This window comes from Miniopterus schreibersii (assembly GCF_964146895.1).
Source record: "Miniopterus schreibersii genome assembly, chromosome: 10".
Classification (NCBI taxonomy): Eukaryota; Metazoa; Chordata; class Mammalia; order Chiroptera; family Miniopteridae; genus Miniopterus; species Miniopterus schreibersii.
Window position 1 is genome coordinate 9,254,829 of NC_138110.1, and position 18,132 is coordinate 9,272,960.

An 18,132-nucleotide genomic window follows, 5' to 3' on the forward strand; every position below is an offset into this window, starting at 1 on the left:
GAATTTACATGACAATGTAGACAGTGAGGTGTGAGGTAATTGTACCCTCAGATGTAGTTTAGAACAAACTCTTGGGCTTATCAAATAACAAGGCTCCAGATGTAGCCAACGTTCCTGAAGACAGTGTCCAAATGAACCTTGGAAAACCTTCACAGTTGTGGTTTTTATTCATTGTTTCCCAGTTCTAATATGCATCTATATCCTAATTTTGGGGGGCCATTCAACAAAGGGTTATTGCCTGCCTGGTCTCTTCCAGGCACTGTTAGGCCCAGAGGCTTTTGCAAAGAAGACAGTGAAAAGTGACCCTTCTTTTAGAGCTTTGTGATTTGTGAGAGTTCCTAGTCTTCATAATGTCAGCTAACCTTTTTTTATGACACATAGTAAACCCTCCAGAAATGTCATTTAATTCTCACAAGAACCTGTTGTTAGGTGCTACTATCGTGTAGTTGCATTCCTTTTTACAGACGAAGAAACAGACTCAGAAAAGTAAAGTTACTTGCCCAAAGTCACGTGGTTGATAATTCCCAGACCAGGTCTGACTCCAGAGCCTATGCTCTTAATCACTATGCTACATTGTCTCCCTCCTGTTTATAGTTTGAGTTTTCCTCTGTTCCCATTATAGAATTATCCAGTGTTAAGTAGTAGTGTGATGTGGGAGTGAAGAAATAAATTCCCAGAATGTGATACATTTTTCAGACAAGCAGTAGGAGATTCTGCTGGGCCTTGCCTGTGTGCTTGTGCTTAATTAAGGATGATGCTTTCATTCTCTTCTCTGCATGTAAGCTCTGCACCACCTCTGTAGGAGATAGAAAGTCACATGGGATGTGGCCTCAGCTGAAACGAGGAAGTGTCATGCTCATAAAGTGTTACGACAATTTAATGTTGATTTTAGACAGTCAAACACTCATGGCAAATGACTGGCTTTGCCATTTAATGTTACTTTTTTATTTTTTTAATATGTTTTTATTGATTTTAGAGAGAGAGGAAGGGAGAGGGAGAAAGAGATAGAAACATAGATGAGAAACATCGCTTGGTGGCTTCCTGCACTTCCCCTACCAGGGATCGAGCCCACAACTCAGGCATGTGCCCCAACCGGGAATGGAACCGGAACTGGTGACCTCTTGGTGCGTGGGACAAAGCCGGACTAATGTTACTTCTTGAGTCATTTTTGTAACAGTATAGTTTTGTTTTGGGGTTTTTTTAAAAAAAAAAATCAATCTGTCTTTACTCACTTCTTGATCCTTTTTTTAAATCTGTGAAAACCAGGATTTCCTGGATCTGTTAAATACTGGGAAAACCTAATCTAGAAAGCTCGTTTCTTCTGGAGATCATTTTTCTTGCTGCTTCTGGAAGTCCAGTGTGTGATGATGGCTTCCTTCGTGGCATTTCATCTCCTCAGAGTGGTTTAGGTTTGAGGATGAGAACTATTGTTCCCTACTCCTTACTCCAGGGCGCCTGAAAATGACTGAGAACAGACTAGATTGTTCAGTAGATTTGCTAATCAACAGAACGGTTTTCAGGTTCTAGCCACTTCATAGTGAACCAGTACACAACTTTGTGAGTACACTAAACACCACTGAATTATACACTTAAAGAAATGAAATAAAATGAACCACTAAGTTCTGTTGAAAATATTCTGTTCTACCTAAAACACTTTAGATCACCTTGAGTTTCAGTTTCTCTCTTTCAGCAGGGGCTAACTTTCATGAATAACTTCAGTATGCAAGATGCTTTTCATACTTCCTGTTGTTGTTTTTTTACCCTCTCCCTTCCAAGTTTTTCTTCTTAATTTATCTTTATTGTTGAAAGTATTATCCATACACCCTGTTTTAAAAATAACAGCTTTATTGAGATATAATTCACATACCATAGAATTCACTTACCGTAGGATACACTTTTAAAACATACAGTTCAGTGGTTTTTATTATACTCAGAATTGTGCAACTATCACTAATTTCAAAACATTTTCATTACCCCAGAAAGAAACCCCATTCCTGTTGGCAGTCACTCCCATTCTGTCCCCACTCCTCACCCTTGACTCACTAATTTACTTTCTGTGAATTTGCCTGTTCTGGACATTTCATATAAATGGAATGATATAATATGTAGTCTTTTGTGACTGGCTTTTACTTAGTGTAATGTTTATGACTGCATAATATTCTATTATATGGATATTCCATATTTGTTTATCCATTGATTAGTTGGTGGACATTTGGATTTTTTCCACTTTTTGCCTATTATGAAAAATGCTGCTATGAACATTTGTGTACAGGTTTTTGTGTGGACAGATGTTTTCAGTTCTCTTGGGTGTATATACCTAGGATGGAATTGTTGGATCATATGGTAACTCAGTGTTTAACATGTTAAAGAACTGCCCAAACTGTTTTCCAAAGTGTCTGCACCGTTTTACATTCCCACCAGCAATGCAGCAGTTTCCATTTCTCTGCATCCTCACCAATACTTGTTATCTGTCTTTTTACCCCTATAGTTTTGATTTCCCTGGCTCCCCAAGGCTAAAAGGAACTGTCTGCCTCTAGGTGCTTTCTGTGACCAATCTGTTTGAATATTAGAATAGAAGGTGTATGCCATTATTAAATAGAGCACTTGAGTAACTCATTTCTCTATTACATTTTTGTTACTGTATTATTCAAAAGAAAATCCATCAAAATTTAAAAGATGTATACCATATGATCCAGCAATTCCGCTAGTAATTTACTCAGCTTATCTTGAATGTATTGCCCAAAGTCTAGGTATGCAAAATTATTTCATGCAGCGTTTTCAGTAGTAGCAAAATACTGGAAACTGCCTCAGGGTCTTTCAATTGACCATATTACATACTGTTTAGCTGTTCAAATGAATGAAACAAATTTTATGTATAGCTGAAAATGGGATGATCTCTATGATATTTAAGTGAACAAAGCAAGTGAGGTGCAAAGCAGTATACAGAATATGCTGCCACATGGGATAGGGGGCCATGAGGGGAGAGGAAAAGGTCACAGGTAATACTTGTGCCCTTGTGTACTTTGAATACTTTTGGAAGAGCTTAAAAGAAATTGGTGACAATAGTTGCCTTCAAAAGGGATATGTCTGGGTGGCTGGAGCCAGAGTGGAAAGGAGACTTACTTTTTACCATATATCTTTTTGTACTCTTTGAATATGCTTTAATTATATGTGTGTGTTATCTATTTGAATGCCTTTTTTTTTTTTTTTTTTTTTTTTTAAATAAAGGAAAGCAAGTTCTCCAAACCAAAGCTCATCCACATGCCCCTTGTAAAATTCAGGCAAATGTCCAACTGTTCACAGCATTAGAAGTGGAGTATTTCTGTTCTGATCACAAAGGTGCTAACAGTAGCCAGGTTATAGAGCAGGGTTTCTCACCTTCAGCACTGATATACTAGAATGGATCATTCTTTGTCGTGAAGCTGTCCTGTACCTTGTGGGATGTTCAGAAGCATCGGTGGTCTCTACTCCCTATATGCCAGTAGCACCTCAGTTGTGACAACAATAAATGTTCACGGAGGGGGGGTGGTGGCAGAAATTGTCTTAGTTGAGAAGCGCTGTTATGCCTCTAGGGTTCTCCAGATAGTGTTTTTATGTGTGGGTTAGAGCCCGGGTGTGTGTTTATACACACACTTACCTAAAAGTACTATGTGCATGCTTAAGAACAAAAAATAATTTTAGGAGTTTCTGAAGGAAAAGGATCCTTTCCCCATTTCCGTGTATGTCCCACAGAATGAAAACTGGTTGGTGTGTGGTGTTTCTTCTGGGTGTTGCTGTGGGTACACAAACAAATACATATCCTTTTTAATACAAATGAGACCTTGCTATGCATAACGTTTTGCAACTTTTTTTCACTTAACAGATGATGGACCTCTTTCCACATCAGTGCATATTGACCTGTCTCTTTTTTAATAGCTTCAAGTTACGTATCTGATGTATGAATATATTCTCAAAAAATTTTTAAACAATACAGAGTATGGAGTAAGAAGTTCACTTTGTTCCCCTGAACTCTGCATCAGTCAGGAAAAGAGAAACCATGCTAGATATTTCAACAAAAATAATTTCATTTAGGAAGTTGATCAAATAGGTGTTGGACTGAAAAGGGCAAAAAAAGGACACTGTGGGAGCACAAAGGTAACACTACAGAAAACAGTAGCCACTCCCTGGGTCTGGGAGGACAGGTAGGAAGCTAGGGCCATCAGAACCTAGCACTGGAGGAGAGGTACCCTCTGCTGCTGGTGCCTGCAGAGGCCAGAGGGACTGGTTAGGGGAGTGCTGGAGGCCAGAAGCAGCTCTTGCTGCCAAGATGAGGGGCTGGTGCTGGGGTGACACTGACAGAAACAGAAAGCAAATGGGAAGGAGCCAGTGCTTCTCTTCTTCTTTGTACTTTATTAGTATTGTGTGGTTAATTTGTTTTTTTGTTGGTTTTGTTTTTAAATATATCTTTATTGATTTCAGAGAGAGGAAAGGAGAGGGAGAGAGAGAGAGAAACATCAATGATAAGTCCTTGATCGGCTGCCTCCTGCACGCCCCTGACTGGGGATTGAGCCCGCAACCCGGGCATGTGCCCTGACTGGGAATTGAACCCCGATCACCTGGATCCTAAGTCGATGCTCAACCGCTGAGCCATGCCTGGCTGGGCGAGTGTGGTTAATTTGACAGTTTAGTCTTTAGGTTGTAGAATATTTCTGTGGCACTGGGATTGAATTAGAGAAATGAATAATTACTATGGCCTCTAGATTGGCCCTGTGGCTCACTCAGAAGGATACTCTGGTGGAGAGAGGGAGAGTTTCTGTACAAAGGAAAATGGTATGTTGTCACTGTCTAGAGGGTGCTGGTTAGTAAGCTCCAAGTCCACCTTTCTCTGCTCTGCTTTGGATACTGCAAACTACGTTTTTCCTTTGTCAGCTGGTTTCCTGTTATGTTTCTCTGTTCAGGACACAGGAGAGGACCTGAAAGGCAAGGAGAAGGGACTGTTCTGTTTATGCCACTCTGGTAACAGCCCTTCGTTCTGGCATCACCTGTGGGTTCCAGCCTCCAGCTTTTGGAGACATTCCCAGCACTGGCCTCACAGGGACCTCTCCTTTAAGCCTCTTGGTTTGATCAATTGCAGCCTGTACCCTTTGTTCCCCCAACCTTAAGGGTTACCACCTGCTGCACGCAGTTATTACCCCTGTGTTAGCTCAGGTTCCCTTTTTAAAGCTTTTTTCAGTCCAGTGGCACTGATGTAACTGATTCCCTATATTGAATTCTCTGTTAAAATACCTAGTGTGGTGTCTTTTTTCCTGGTTTATCCCTCACTGCCGTATCCGCTTTTTCTCCTCAGATTCACTACGAGCAGCAGTTTGGTGCATCTCCTTCTGCACCTTTCTCTGCATTTACCTACCTGTCTACATCCTGAGTCATTAAGATGATCTTAGACTCTACACAGTTTCACTTTTTAGAGGGACTACCCTTCATTCCTTTTTTTTATCCTCACCCGAGGATATTTTTTCCATTGCTTTTGGGGGGTGCATCAATGTGAGAGAGAGATACATCAGTTGGTTGCCTCCTGCACACGCTCTGACCGGGGCCAGGAATTGGGTCTGTAATCAAGGTATGTGCCTTTGGCCAGAATCAAACCCGGGACCCTACAGTTCGTAGGCTGATGCTCTAACCACTTAGCCAAACCTGCTAGGGTACCTTCATTCTAACATAGCATGTTCCCACAGTAAACATAATTTTTATATAACTACATAAGATTTGAAATGAGTAGGAGGTGATGTTTAGTTGACCTAATGTCACCATTTTATTATATATTAATTTAGATTTTGTAATTTTCTTTGCACATTTTTAAGTCAGTACCTTTTTCCTTTACTCATACACATTTTAAAAATAAATTTTAATTTATAATAGTTTTACAGAAAAGTTGCAAGGGTAGTATAGAAAGTTCCCATACACCTCCCCCCCATTTCCCTAATTGTTAATATTGTGTATTAGTGTAGTACATTCATAAAAACCAGTGAACAAATATTGATACATTATTATTAACTAAAGTCCATAATTTATTCAGGTAGTCTCAGTTTTTACTTTATGTGTATTTTCCTTTCCAGACTTCTACCCAAGATATTACAGTATATCTTGTCATCATATCCTATGCCTGTGTCAATTTCAGGTTTTCCTTACTCTTGTCAGTTTTGAGGAGTACTGGTCAGGTGTTTTGTAGAATGTCTCTCTGTTAGAATTTGCCTGATGTTTTTCCTCATGATTAGGCTGGGATTATCTCATATATATACATATATATATTTAGGCCCAGGAAAAACGTGTGGTCTCTAGGCTCTGGACCCGTTATGCCTAATGGAGAAATATCCTGTGTGCACATAAATATACCCAGAACTGCAAAGAGGCATTGGTTTGTTTTTATAGATTGTACATATTCTGCAACTTGCTGGCTATACCTACCAGCTCTGCCTTGGCTCTGTGGATGTGCACCTCAGCCTTTGAAGAGGCTACAAAGTATCCAATTATATAAATATGCCATATTTAGTTACTCCCTTGCATGTAGACATTTAGATTTAGTTATTTTTGCTATTGCAGACAGTGCTTCACATTTTTTGTGGACAAGTAAGTCTGCCTGTAGGAGATTCCTAGAAATGGTCTTGCCAGTCTGAGCATGCCTGTTTCACATTTTGGTAGGCACTGCCAAATTGTCCCATGAAGCTTAAGCCACATCAACAATGTGGAAAGTGTTTGTTTCATGATCAAGTAATGAGTCTGTGTTCCTTATAGAGACAGAATGTCCCAGCAGTTCTCCGTCAGGCACATTTCCTTTCTGCCATGAAACCTTTTTAGGAGGCCCCAGAGCACTTGCAAACAAAAGAAAACTATAACCCTGTATTTTGTAAAAAAATCGTACTTTGAGCTTTTTAATGACCCTTCAGGGGTCTCTATGTTCACTTGACTTGAGCCATTTTTTACTGTCTTCCAGTGACATTTCCAGTTGAACATAGGTGTTCAGAATTCAATGTTTCTTTTTTTTCCTTTCTAAGAAGTTAGTCATAGCATAGATTTTTTTAAAAATTAAACTTCATAGTGTCAAGAGTAATGTTAAGATATAATCTGTGTAATAATCAGAATCATATTAATTAATAAGCTGCCCACCTTAACCATTTTTGTTATTGTTAATATCAGTGAAATTTTATCAATACTGATAAGCCACAAGCCATACCAACAGATAAATATATTGGTGCATCAGAGCCTCCAAAATGTGGTATCAGATATTTTAAAAGACTGTGATTTTGGCAATTACCTTGCGCCCATGCCCCTAAGGACTTTTTTATGTAAGAAAGTCTGTCTTTGAATTGTGTGACAGACAAAACCACTGAGCATGAATGCAGGACACACAAAGGGATGTATTTGGGATCCATGCAGTCAACAGATACTTTGTGTATAGTTGCTAGTGGAGACTGTGCTAAGTTCTGAGGATAGACCTTTTATATTTTCCATAAATCTGTATGGAAATCATATCCCTGTTTGCTTCCTACTTGTTGTTTACTGAGTGATTTTTTCCCCCCTCTGAGGAAACCCCTTAATGGCAACAAGCTGTTCATTTTACATTAACATGAAGGGCAACATTCATTCATTCAACAGACATTGGAGTACCAATTCTGTTGAGGCCTCTGCCCTTCTTATCCTCTGTTCAGGGAGGTCTGACACTACACTGGGTATGAGTCTTCAGGTGGGGGATCGGGGAGACTTGTGAGAAGAAAGTTCACTTGAGCCCGAGAGCTGCAAGATGCAGCGGAGGGACTCATATAGGGGCCCCAAGATAGAACTTGGCATGTTGGATGAGTCAGGAGGCCAGAGGGCCATGGGGGAGAGGGGCAGAAGAATAAAAGGAGAAGGAAGGCAAGGTTGCATAGGGTTCGATCCAGGAACTTGGGCTTCCTTCTCAGGTAACTAGGAAGCCATTGGAAGGGCTAAGCCTGCAGGGACAGTTTCCGGATTTAAAAGGTCAGTCAGGTTGCTGTGTGAAGAATAGATTGTAGAGAACTAGAGAGAAAGCAGACTTGGGAGATTCAGATGAGGTACAGTGGTGGAGGAAAGTGGATGGGTATGAGACTTTTTGATGATTGGAAGGTAGAGGGCACAGGAAAAGGGAATCGTGGATGACTGCTAGGGTTTTGCTTTAACTGCCAGATGGTAGAGCAGGTTGAGGGTGGGTAGAAATCCAGATTTGAGTTTTGGTTTTGTTATAGTATGTAGTCTCTGTTAAGTGGCTGTGAAAGGTTTCTATGTGTATATTATGAGTGCCTTCTGAATCTTAAAATATGTTCCAATTTATTAGGGACAGCCACTATTTAGACACAATGTTTTCAAGAGGTTTAAATCACATCCTCTGTAATTTATTTCCCCAAGGACCGCTAGATGTCACTGTTTATACAGGAGCAGTTATTTGTGCAGCAAGCAATGAGGAAGGAGCACAGGTGCCTAAGAGGGGAATGATAGGAGGGTGGCCCCTGCCTTTGAGGATGCCATCTGATGGGGAGATGTCACCACAGTGTGGTCTTCAGACATAAGTGATAACAATGCGATTTCATATAGGACAGAAAGCTGTGGATTAGTCTGTTGTCCTGTATGATATTTCAACTGGGAGGTATTTGACTAGGTGATTGAATGGGGTCTTAAAGGCTGTGTGGTAGTTCACGTGGGGCCAGGGTACTGTGGGCAGAAGGAACAGCCTGACAATGGCAATACATTTATTGCTCATTGGGAAGACACTTCATTGAAAAGTTCATTGACGTGTGGGGGATTGGACTTTTCCAGTGTTTCCCAACAAAGGCATGGCTGGTATTTGAAGAAGGAATATTTTTTATGTAGGCCTAGTGTCCTTCACGTTCCCCCCCACACCAAATACCAGTAATCTCTCGGGCCATTGTAAAGACAGCAGGGGAGGGTTGGTACCTTCCTGTTGAGATCCCTTGTGCAGCGCACAGCCCCAGAGTAAGGACAAAGTGGGAAAGCAGCTTTCATATCTACACCCATCTGTACCCCCACCCCTATCTTCTGCTTAATTTTGAAGTTCTATAAAGAGATGCTTGTTCTGTGCTTTAGACATAGTGGCATTTAATGCATTGGCTATGCTGGAGTGGGTAGACATTTAGTGTGGCTTCCTAGAATAGCGAATGCCTCTTACACACCATTCCCATAGGGTAGGACAGTTCTGCAACGTAGAGAAATTAACATAAAAACAAGTCCATCTGATTGGAGTTTATAAAACTAACTTAAAACTTTAGTGCCTGGCTGGAGTTGCTCAGTTGATTGAGCGTTTTACTGTGCATTGAAAGATTGCCTGTTCGATTCCTGGTCAGGGCATATACCATGGTTGTGGGTTCTATCCCCAGTCAGAGAACGCACAGAAGGCAACCGATCAAAGCCTCTCCCTCCCTCCCTCCATCTCTCTAACCTTGTCTTTGGGTGAGGATTTTAAAAAAAAAAAAAAAGAACAAAAAAACTTTAGTGATGCTACAGTTTTCTGTGGTCTTTTTTATTCCTCCAAGACCAGAATACACAGACACTAGTGTAGGGACTAGTTACCACTGACTTATCAAATAACAGGTAGACTTTGTGTAATGGAAGCAGGTGCACCTGTTCTGTAGCCAGGGGTAATAGGCTTTCAGAAGGTCTGCCTTTTTGAAGTCTCTGTAATTGCCTGACATCTCTGTACCCTTCTTTTCCAGACAATTTATGAAAACCGAATATACAGCCTTAAAATAGAATGTGGACCTAAATACCCAGAAGCACCCCCCTTTGTAAGATTTGTAACAAAAATTAATATGAATGGAGTTAATAGTTCTAATGGAGTGGTAAGTTGTGTTTTCTGCCCCTACTTGTTCCTCGGGGTTAAGAAATGCCTTGTACTTTTGGGCCTGATCCTATGTGTTCCTTGGTTATTGATGATAAAATATATTGCAGTACGAACATGGCAGATTTGGGGTAGGGGTCTGTTTCCAATTGTATTTGACCGTCACCCATCACTTAATCTGGGCCAGCGCTGTGCTCATCGCTTTGAGATATAAACTCACTCAATCCTCATGATAATACCCCCATGAGGTAGAAATGAGGACACTGAGGCACAGAGGTGAAAGATCTTGCCCGGGGTCACACTTTTACCTCGTGGGCCTGATTTGTGGACCAGTGGTATATAATTTTTTTTTTTAATGTCCTTGCTTTTTTTTTTTTTTACTTTTACTACCATAAATGGAAACTAGTCTCACTTTTCATAAGGCAGTAATGGCAACAAGAAATACTACAAAAATAAAGCAAAATTAATAAATTATTCCTCCTTATGTTGCTTGCCAAGGGCTTGGAACCTTTGAGGCCTGCTCTCCTGTTCAAAGGGCAGACCAACAGGTGTTTGAGGGTGTTGCACGTTAGCATCAGGTGAGCTTAGCCTTTATTTTGAGGTATCCCGAAGATTTGGGGGGGGAATTGAAAAGAGACGAGCCTTGTTACTGTGTGTTCAGTGTTTAATGTTGTATCCAACTTCCACCTGAAGTCCAGAACCCAGAACTTGACCCACTCTTTGGGAAATTTCTTTTAGGGAATGCTGCGTTAACTTGAGAGATTATGACTCTGAGGCAGGCCCTTGTCACTAGAGCTTGGGTCCAGGCCACCCTGCACATCTTTGTCATCCACCACCTGGGTGTAGAGTCGAGAAAGGACAAGCCCTGAGCAGCGGCAGCAACCCGCCCAGAAGCAGGTCATTGTTTTAGAGCTGGTTGGGTTGAGTCTGACCAAGTATCGGGCCATTTCTCTAAAGGTGGCTCTCCTTATCCATAATTTCCTTCTCCCAAACAGTGAGGGTTTGGGACATAAAAAGGGAAAAACAGACTGGTGGGAGGGATCTTGCAGATATTCTGCATGTCAGATATTGTGTGATCAGCGTGTTCAACTTGAAAAATGCATTTTACTCAAGTTTATACTGTAGCTTAACTTCAGTGTTAAGCTGTTCTTTTGTTTGAGAGCCCAACAGTAATTTGTTTTTGTTTGCCTTTTTGTAGGTGGACCCAAGAGCCATATCAGTGCTAGCAAAATGGCAGAATTCATATAGTATCAAAGTTGTCCTGCAGGAGCTTCGGCGCCTAATGATGTCTAAAGAAAATATGAAACTCCCTCAGCCACCTGAAGGACAGTGTTACAGCAATTAATCAAAAAGAAAAACCACAAGCCCACCCCTCCCCCATTCGATTTAAGCAGTCTTCATTTTCCACAGTAGTAAATTTTCTAGATACGTCTTGTAGACCTCAAAGTACTGGAAAGGAAGCTCCCATTCAAAGTCAGTTTATCTTAAGATACTGTAAATGATACTAATTTTTTGTCCATTTGAAATATATAAGTTGTGCTATAACAAATCATCCTGTCAAGTGTAACCACTGTCCACATAGTTGAACTTCTGGGATCAAGAAAGTATATTTAAATTGATTCCCATCATAACTGGTGGGGCACATCTAACTCAACTGTGAAAAGACACATCACACAATCACCTTGCTGCTGATTACATGGCCTGGGGGCTCTGCCTTCTCCCTCCCCTTTCCCCCTTCCTCCCTGCAACAGCCCTCCAGCTTGGGGTGGCTTGTTAGAGTAGATGTGAAGGTTTCAGGTCACAGCCTGTGGGACAACTGCTGGGTGTGTGTGGGTGCTTCGCTTGCACCCCTGGTTTCTTTTTTTAAGTCTTAAATGATGCCCCCCTTCCAAGCCGTCATCCTTTCCCCACTCTCAACTACCACCCTTGGCCGAAGCATACATAGATTGTAACCCCCTCTGCTCCCCTCTGAAATTGGCCTTTGGTGAGGAATTCAGGGCTTTCCCCCTATCTTCTCCCTCCCTTACCTTTATATCGAGGGGTGCTGCTTTCTCCTTCCTCCTCAAGTCCCTTTCTTGCACCATCACCACCCAACACTTTCCATGACACTCCCTTGCTTTGGCCAGAAGCCATCAGGTAAGGTTGGAAAGAGTCTCTGACCTCCCTCATTTAGTTCTCGAACTATATTCATTTACTCTGTACCAGCCCAGGAAATGAATATTGGGTCCTCAGCCCTGCCACCCTCTGCTGTCACCATCAGCTGATATGTTGTTTTTTTTAGCTCAGGAAGGCCACAGAAGACACTTGTAAGCACACATGATCCCTCTGAATGAATTTTTTTTTTTGTTCGTATCATTGCTTTTGCTTTTACAAATTGAAGTTTTAAACAGGGCTCTCATTTGGTCATCTTTGCAATCCATTTGGGTCTAGTTTGGAATCTGACAACTGGAACAAAAAGAACCTTGAATTCGGTGCATACTTTGGTTTTGGTGCTGCAGCTTCTCACGGTCCTCAGCAGGGATTAAGAAAGAACTCGGTGTGCACGGCAGAACCCCGAAGTTGGCGGGCTTGACTTCCTGGCAAATTGCTGCGTTTTTCCACTTTTCTGTTCAGGACCACTAATTGCTGAGATGTGAATGCAAACCGAAATAAAAGCAATTCATTGTGTTCTAAAGGAATTTTTTTTTTTTTTGGTAATTTAGTATTTGTGTAAAACCACCTTTTGAAGCAGCAACTATCAAGTCTGAAAAGCAATTGATGTTTCCATTAATCTTTTTCTGGAGAAAACCTTAGTTGTAAGGATTTAACTTCCTGTAAGTAAATTAACAACAGTATTCCATAAGCAGCCTTTTTATTGTCAGACCATTGCCTGATTTTAATATAATAAAAAAAGTGTGCGTTAATATTTAAGAAACTCTGCTCTTCTTCCTCTTGGCATATAACTTAGGAACAGCATTTAATGTTTTAGATCCTTTGGGATTCCAGTTGACGTCCTAATGCTGGGGTTGGCAAACTTTTTCTACAAAGGGCCTAAGTTAGTAAATAGGCTTTGTGGGCCAAGAGATAAGATCGAAGATACTATGTAAGTATTTATATAATGAGAGAAAACAAATTTCCACAAATTTTTTCATTTGTGAAATTCAGAATATAATTGAGTACAACTTTTTTGAAATATTACAGGCCTGCTCATGAGAAAATGGGAATTCTTTCCTTAGGGGAAGACATTTTGCGTAGTTGGAGTACAAAGTTAGTGTCCCTGTTATCAGATCAATTGCAAGTGTTCATCTGTAAACTCTTTCTTCATTCAAGGGGCCATACAAAACCAGTCAGTGGCCGGGTTTGTCCTGTGTACCATAGTTTGCCAACCCCTGTCCTGAAAGATTATAATAAGCAAAGGGGTGGCATCCTTTGAATTAAGGAGCTTTGTGGGACTCTAGCTATTAAGTCTCCATTAGAAGCTGTTGGCTGGATTTAGTCTATTGGAAGGGGGTGGTGGTCGCAGATATTTCTGGTCTGTGAAAAGAGACTTTTGATCTGATGATTGACAGTTTGTCAACCATTCACTGTGTGAGGGGTGGAAACATCTGTGGCTGTTTTTACCCAGGATTTGAACTTCCTGCTGTGGTCCCAACCGCCAACAGGCACACCCTTGGTGTCCTGTGGTGGGAGCCAGGCCATTCCCTTGGGGCTGTTGGGGCCAGCTCAGATGTCAGAACCTGGCTGTTTGGAAAGAGCCAGGTTCCTAATAGGCCACCCTCCAGAAAGCACTGCCCAAATTTCTGCCCATCGGTCCTCTATCTGAGCTCTCTGGAGTGAATTGCTGCCTTTCAGCTCTCCTGAAAGGGGACTGGGCCAGGGACATTTTGTGGGTTCTTTGCCCTCAGTCAACTTCCCAAAGGGAAAAAGGACAGGTTCTGAAATTATTTCAAAATGCTACTGGAAAACCCCAAGGCAAGTTCAGGGCTAAATCTAAAGATGGCAGCTCTTCTGTGCTGAGTGACCTCCAGCAAGGAGATGAGTCCTGTCTGAAATCCTACTATGCCCCTTTTACCTCCTTAGTGGGCTTCAGGGTACTGGGCTTTGAGCCTCAAACACAACTAGGACTTTGTTGTGACAACTGTTTGAGTCTGCGAGCTGTGGTTATTGTGTCCCATGGTCGTGTGACTTGCTCTTTATTGTTGCTGGTGGGTTCACAGGTCAAGTTTATGGCTGGAGTTTAGGCCTAAACTTAGGGCAGAGAAGCAGGTAGCCTGGATCACACTCCAGTCTCCAGCTCCTTCCAGGTCTTCTGCTTCTGAGAGAAAGTATTTCCACGATTCACTGTAGAACTTGGGGGTTTGAGGGTGCAGGGAGGACGCCATAGTGACCTGACGGTTGGGGGTAAAGCTCCCCCTCTGACCCAACAGCAAACCAGTGATGGGTTTCCGCTTCCCTATGACCTCTGATCATAATCTTAGGGTGAGGGTGGGTTCCTTGAGCTGTGTGTCTGCTGAGAAAGCTGGGCCCTTTGGGTGGGGCGGGGCACCGCTGATACACAGCTTTCCTAATTGTGATGTGGCAACATGGATGAAGTAGACCCTGCCGAGTGTCGGGTCCTCCAGCTGCCGGCGGGTCTCTGCTTGGCCCCTTGCCCTTTTGCCCTCCCCCTGGGGAGTGAGTGGGCATTTGGTCATGTTCCCTTGCTTGGTGTGCCCGCTCCACTCTATTCCCTCAGCACAGAACTCCGTGGAAGGACTCAGGATGTGGCGCTAGGGTCTCCTCTTACTCCACAGAGGAGGCCTTCTGAGGAAGGGCAGCTTGCGTAGTTCTGAGCTGTGGGGGTGACGGGTCATACCTCAGAGGCTGTGAGCATTGTAGGAGCCACCTGCTGCTGTTTTTAGTCAGAGCTGCTGCACATTGACCGTGGTGACCTTGGAAGGAAGATCTTAATGCTAGAGCCAACCTCATTGCTGCTGCTGCTCCTGTCACCGGGAGTAAGACGGCACGGGCCACATCTTTGGGGTTCTGGCATGTGACTGACTGGTGACGGTTGAGTGTGAAGGTGCTGCTCAGTGCCAGGGACATGGGCTAGATCTTTCCAAGAGAAGCTGTGAATGTAGATTTTTATGTGAAATCTCCCAACTTTGTGTCAATAATAAAGAGCAAGTCACACAACTGAGGGACACAAACTCTTCATTCCCTTGTGCAGAACAAAGTACTGTCACTGCTCACAGGACACCGTTGAGAACATCACGGTGGCCTTTGACCTCCGGGAGGCCTGTGATCGTGGAAGCTGCCCACAGACATGCAGTGGGTCCTCGGAGCACAGCAGCACCGCCTGTGGCACAGGTGGAAGGTGCCGCGGGACACACCCACATTTCCCTGAGCCCCCGTGCTGTCCACTGTGAGATGCACCTTAATATACCACCAAGAAAAAGTGCTGCTGGTTATAAGTGTAAGACAGGTGATTTTAAGCTAGCGTCCCAATTCTGGATTAAGATGCGTTTGTTTTAGAACTGGCGAGAAGTGGGTGTATTTGCAAGGGGTGATGATGGAGGTGGCGGCCACACTGGTGGCGAAGGACAGAGACCATGTCACAGCCCCTGTTCCAGTGAATCCGCCCTTACATGCAAATGGGCAAATCTGAGCTGCAGAGCCCATTTCTATTTTCACTAAATAGAGAATCCGTGAACCTAGAAGGTTCTTCAATCAGTAGAAAGGAATGAAATACTAAATGAAAGTTCCCTCCTGCTTCTGACCCCATCCTTTCCAGGTACCTGTGGGTGGGGGGCTCTCCCCCACTTTCCCACCCACTTTTTTTTTTAAACCAGTTGGGAATGTGGTCTCCACTTTGCTCTTCCCTGGATGCTTTTCTCCCTCACAGGACCTCTCGGGGTCGCTGCACAGCACCCAGTAGCTGGGAGTGCCATTACTCGGGTGACCAGGCCCTGACTGATGGACCCTGAGGTGGTTTTGCTCACCAGCCTCAGGGCATGGGTGTGTATGCACGCATGCGTACTCACATCCATGGAATGAAGTCCTAGAAGTGAACTTCTCTATCCAGGGATGGGGCATTTTTAATTTTGTCGCTTTCAAGTTGCCTACAAATTTGACCCAGTGATCCCACTTCTAGGAATATATCCTGAGAATCCTGAAACACTAATCAGAATATATGCACCCCTATGTTCATAGCACAATTTACAACAGCTAAGATCTGGAAACAGCCCAAGTGCCCGTCAGTAGATGATGGAGAGAAAGCTGTGGGACATTCACACCATGGAATACTACGCAGCCGTAAGAAATAAGGAGCTCTTCCCTTTGGGACAGCCTGGAGGGACCTGGAGAGTATTATGCTAAGTGAAATAAGCCAGGCAGAGAAACACAAATACCACATGATCTCACTCATATGTGGAATCTAAGGAACATAATAAACTGATGAAGAAAATAGATCCAGAGACATAGGTGCATGGAACAGACTGAGGGATCTCAGAAGGAAGGTGGAGGGGTGGGTGGGGAGAGATTAACCAAAGAATTTGCATGAATATATGCATAACCCATGGACACAGACAATAGTGTGGTGAAGGCCTGGGGCGGGGAGTGGGTGCAGGACTAATAGGTGGGCTGGTTATGAAGTTTGGCAGTTCCAGGTGAGCACGTGAATGAATGAGTGGGTGGAAGGACAGACACAAGTGGGTGAGTGAGTAGATCTTCCGCGATCTGCAGCACTGGTCCCAGCGCAGGACCCGGAGCCGGGTAGGCCAACCCCAGCTGGTTGGGCAGGTCCTTAAACTAACTCTCTGTGCCTTTTGGTGTCCACAGGGTTGTTGTGAGGGTAACGTGGGTTTTTAGGCGTGGTGGGATTCTCACAGTCCTCGGTACAAAAAGCCCACCAGGGAACGTTGGTTAGCCACTGTTAGGACCCTACTCCAGGAGGAGGGAGACTCCAGGCCTCCGGCGTTGGGCCCGCCCTCTGTGAGCCAGCAGGGGGCGCCCGTGCGCTGCCCACCCGCCGCTCTCCGCCCCCGCCCTAGTCGGCTCCGAGCCAGGCCCCCGGGGCTGGGCGTGGAGGATGCGACAGATGTGGCCTCCACCCTGGGAAACACTATCTCTGAGCTGGGCTCTCCCGCATCTTGCTGTGTGCGTTCGGCGCGGAGGAACCCTGCAGAAGACCCGAGGGGGGGCGGTGCAACCCCACTCCCAGACCTGGAGGAGCTTTACCCTGCCTAATACACCCGCGCTGCCAGCCCAGTCCCCTGTGCCCCCCCTACCCCGCAAGGTCAGGCTGAGGCCCAGAAAGGGCGTGGCTAAGGTCACCCAGCCCAGGTGTGCCTGCGGGAGGGCATCTTGCTGGAACTGCTTCGCTGCCCTGGCTGAAGGATGGAAAACTCAAAGCCTTAAGGGCCTGATAAGGGCTGCTGTGAACTGTCGGACTGACCGTATTTGCCTCTGGAATGCCAGCTTGGGATGCCCAAGTGTTTCGATTTTTCAAGAAAAGCCAGACACCAGAATTTAGTAAAAATCTCAATTTTTACAGTGGGACCAGTTGCCACCCTGAGCTACCTTTAATATTCCCTTGGAGGAAGGCATTTTGACACAAAACCATCTCCCCCATTTCTTCACTTGCCCAACCAGTCGCCCTCCTTCAGGCCTGTTTACAGGTCATCTTCTCCAGCTGGGTTAGGAGCCACACCCCATCCCTGAGCTTTCCCCAGTGGAGTTTACACCACTGGTTCGTCATTCATTCATTCATTCATTCATTCATTCAACAAGCATTTATGGAGCATTGTGTGCTGACCCCTGTACCAGGAACAAACCAAAACCAAAAAACCCTACCTTTGTGGAACTGATTTTTTTCTTTTTTTAAAGATTTTTTTAATTGATTTTTAGAGAGAGGAAGGGAGAGGGAGAGAGAAACATTGATGTGAGAGCAAAATAGCGATCGGCCACCTCCTGCAGGCCCCCACCTAGGATCCAGCCTGCAACCCGGGCATACGCCCTGACCGGGAATTGAACTGGCAACCCTTTCAGTGCACGGGACGAGGCCCGACCAACTGAGCAACACCTGCCAGGGCTGCGGAGCTGATCTTTGATTGGAGAAGACGGACAATAAATAAAGTGATTTTTGAAGCATTAAGCACATACCCAAAGGAATGGAATGGGAGGGCGGCTCTGGGCAGGAAGGCGACCTAAAGTGTGTGGAGGACCTGCCGTGCCCAGAATCTGACACAGTAGATAGTTCCAGGTGAAGAGAACAGCAAGAGCAAAGGCTCTGGGGTATGTCGCACTGTCACATTGTCACATTAAAAGCC

At 43.9% G+C, this 18,132-nt stretch overlaps 1 protein-coding gene across 2 annotated transcripts in view; it reads left to right on the plus strand.

Annotated features, from left to right (window-relative positions):
• The window catches only part of UBE2V1 (ubiquitin conjugating enzyme E2 V1), a 28,820-nt gene extending 16,071 nt beyond the window's left edge, over positions 1-12,749 (plus strand). Inside the window, exons 3-4 of one of the 2 annotated variants that reach the window (XM_081148216.1) lie at positions 9,720-9,845; positions 11,043-12,749. In XM_081148216.1, the coding sequence (XP_081004342.1) occupies positions 9,720-9,845; positions 11,043-11,189 (273 nt within the window). In that variant the 3' untranslated portion in view covers positions 11,190-12,749. The remainder of the gene's footprint in view (positions 1-9,719; positions 9,846-11,042) is intronic. The other variant, XM_081148217.1, reaches the window with a different exon arrangement.
• The last annotated feature ends 5,383 nt before the right edge of the window (positions 12,750-18,132 follow it).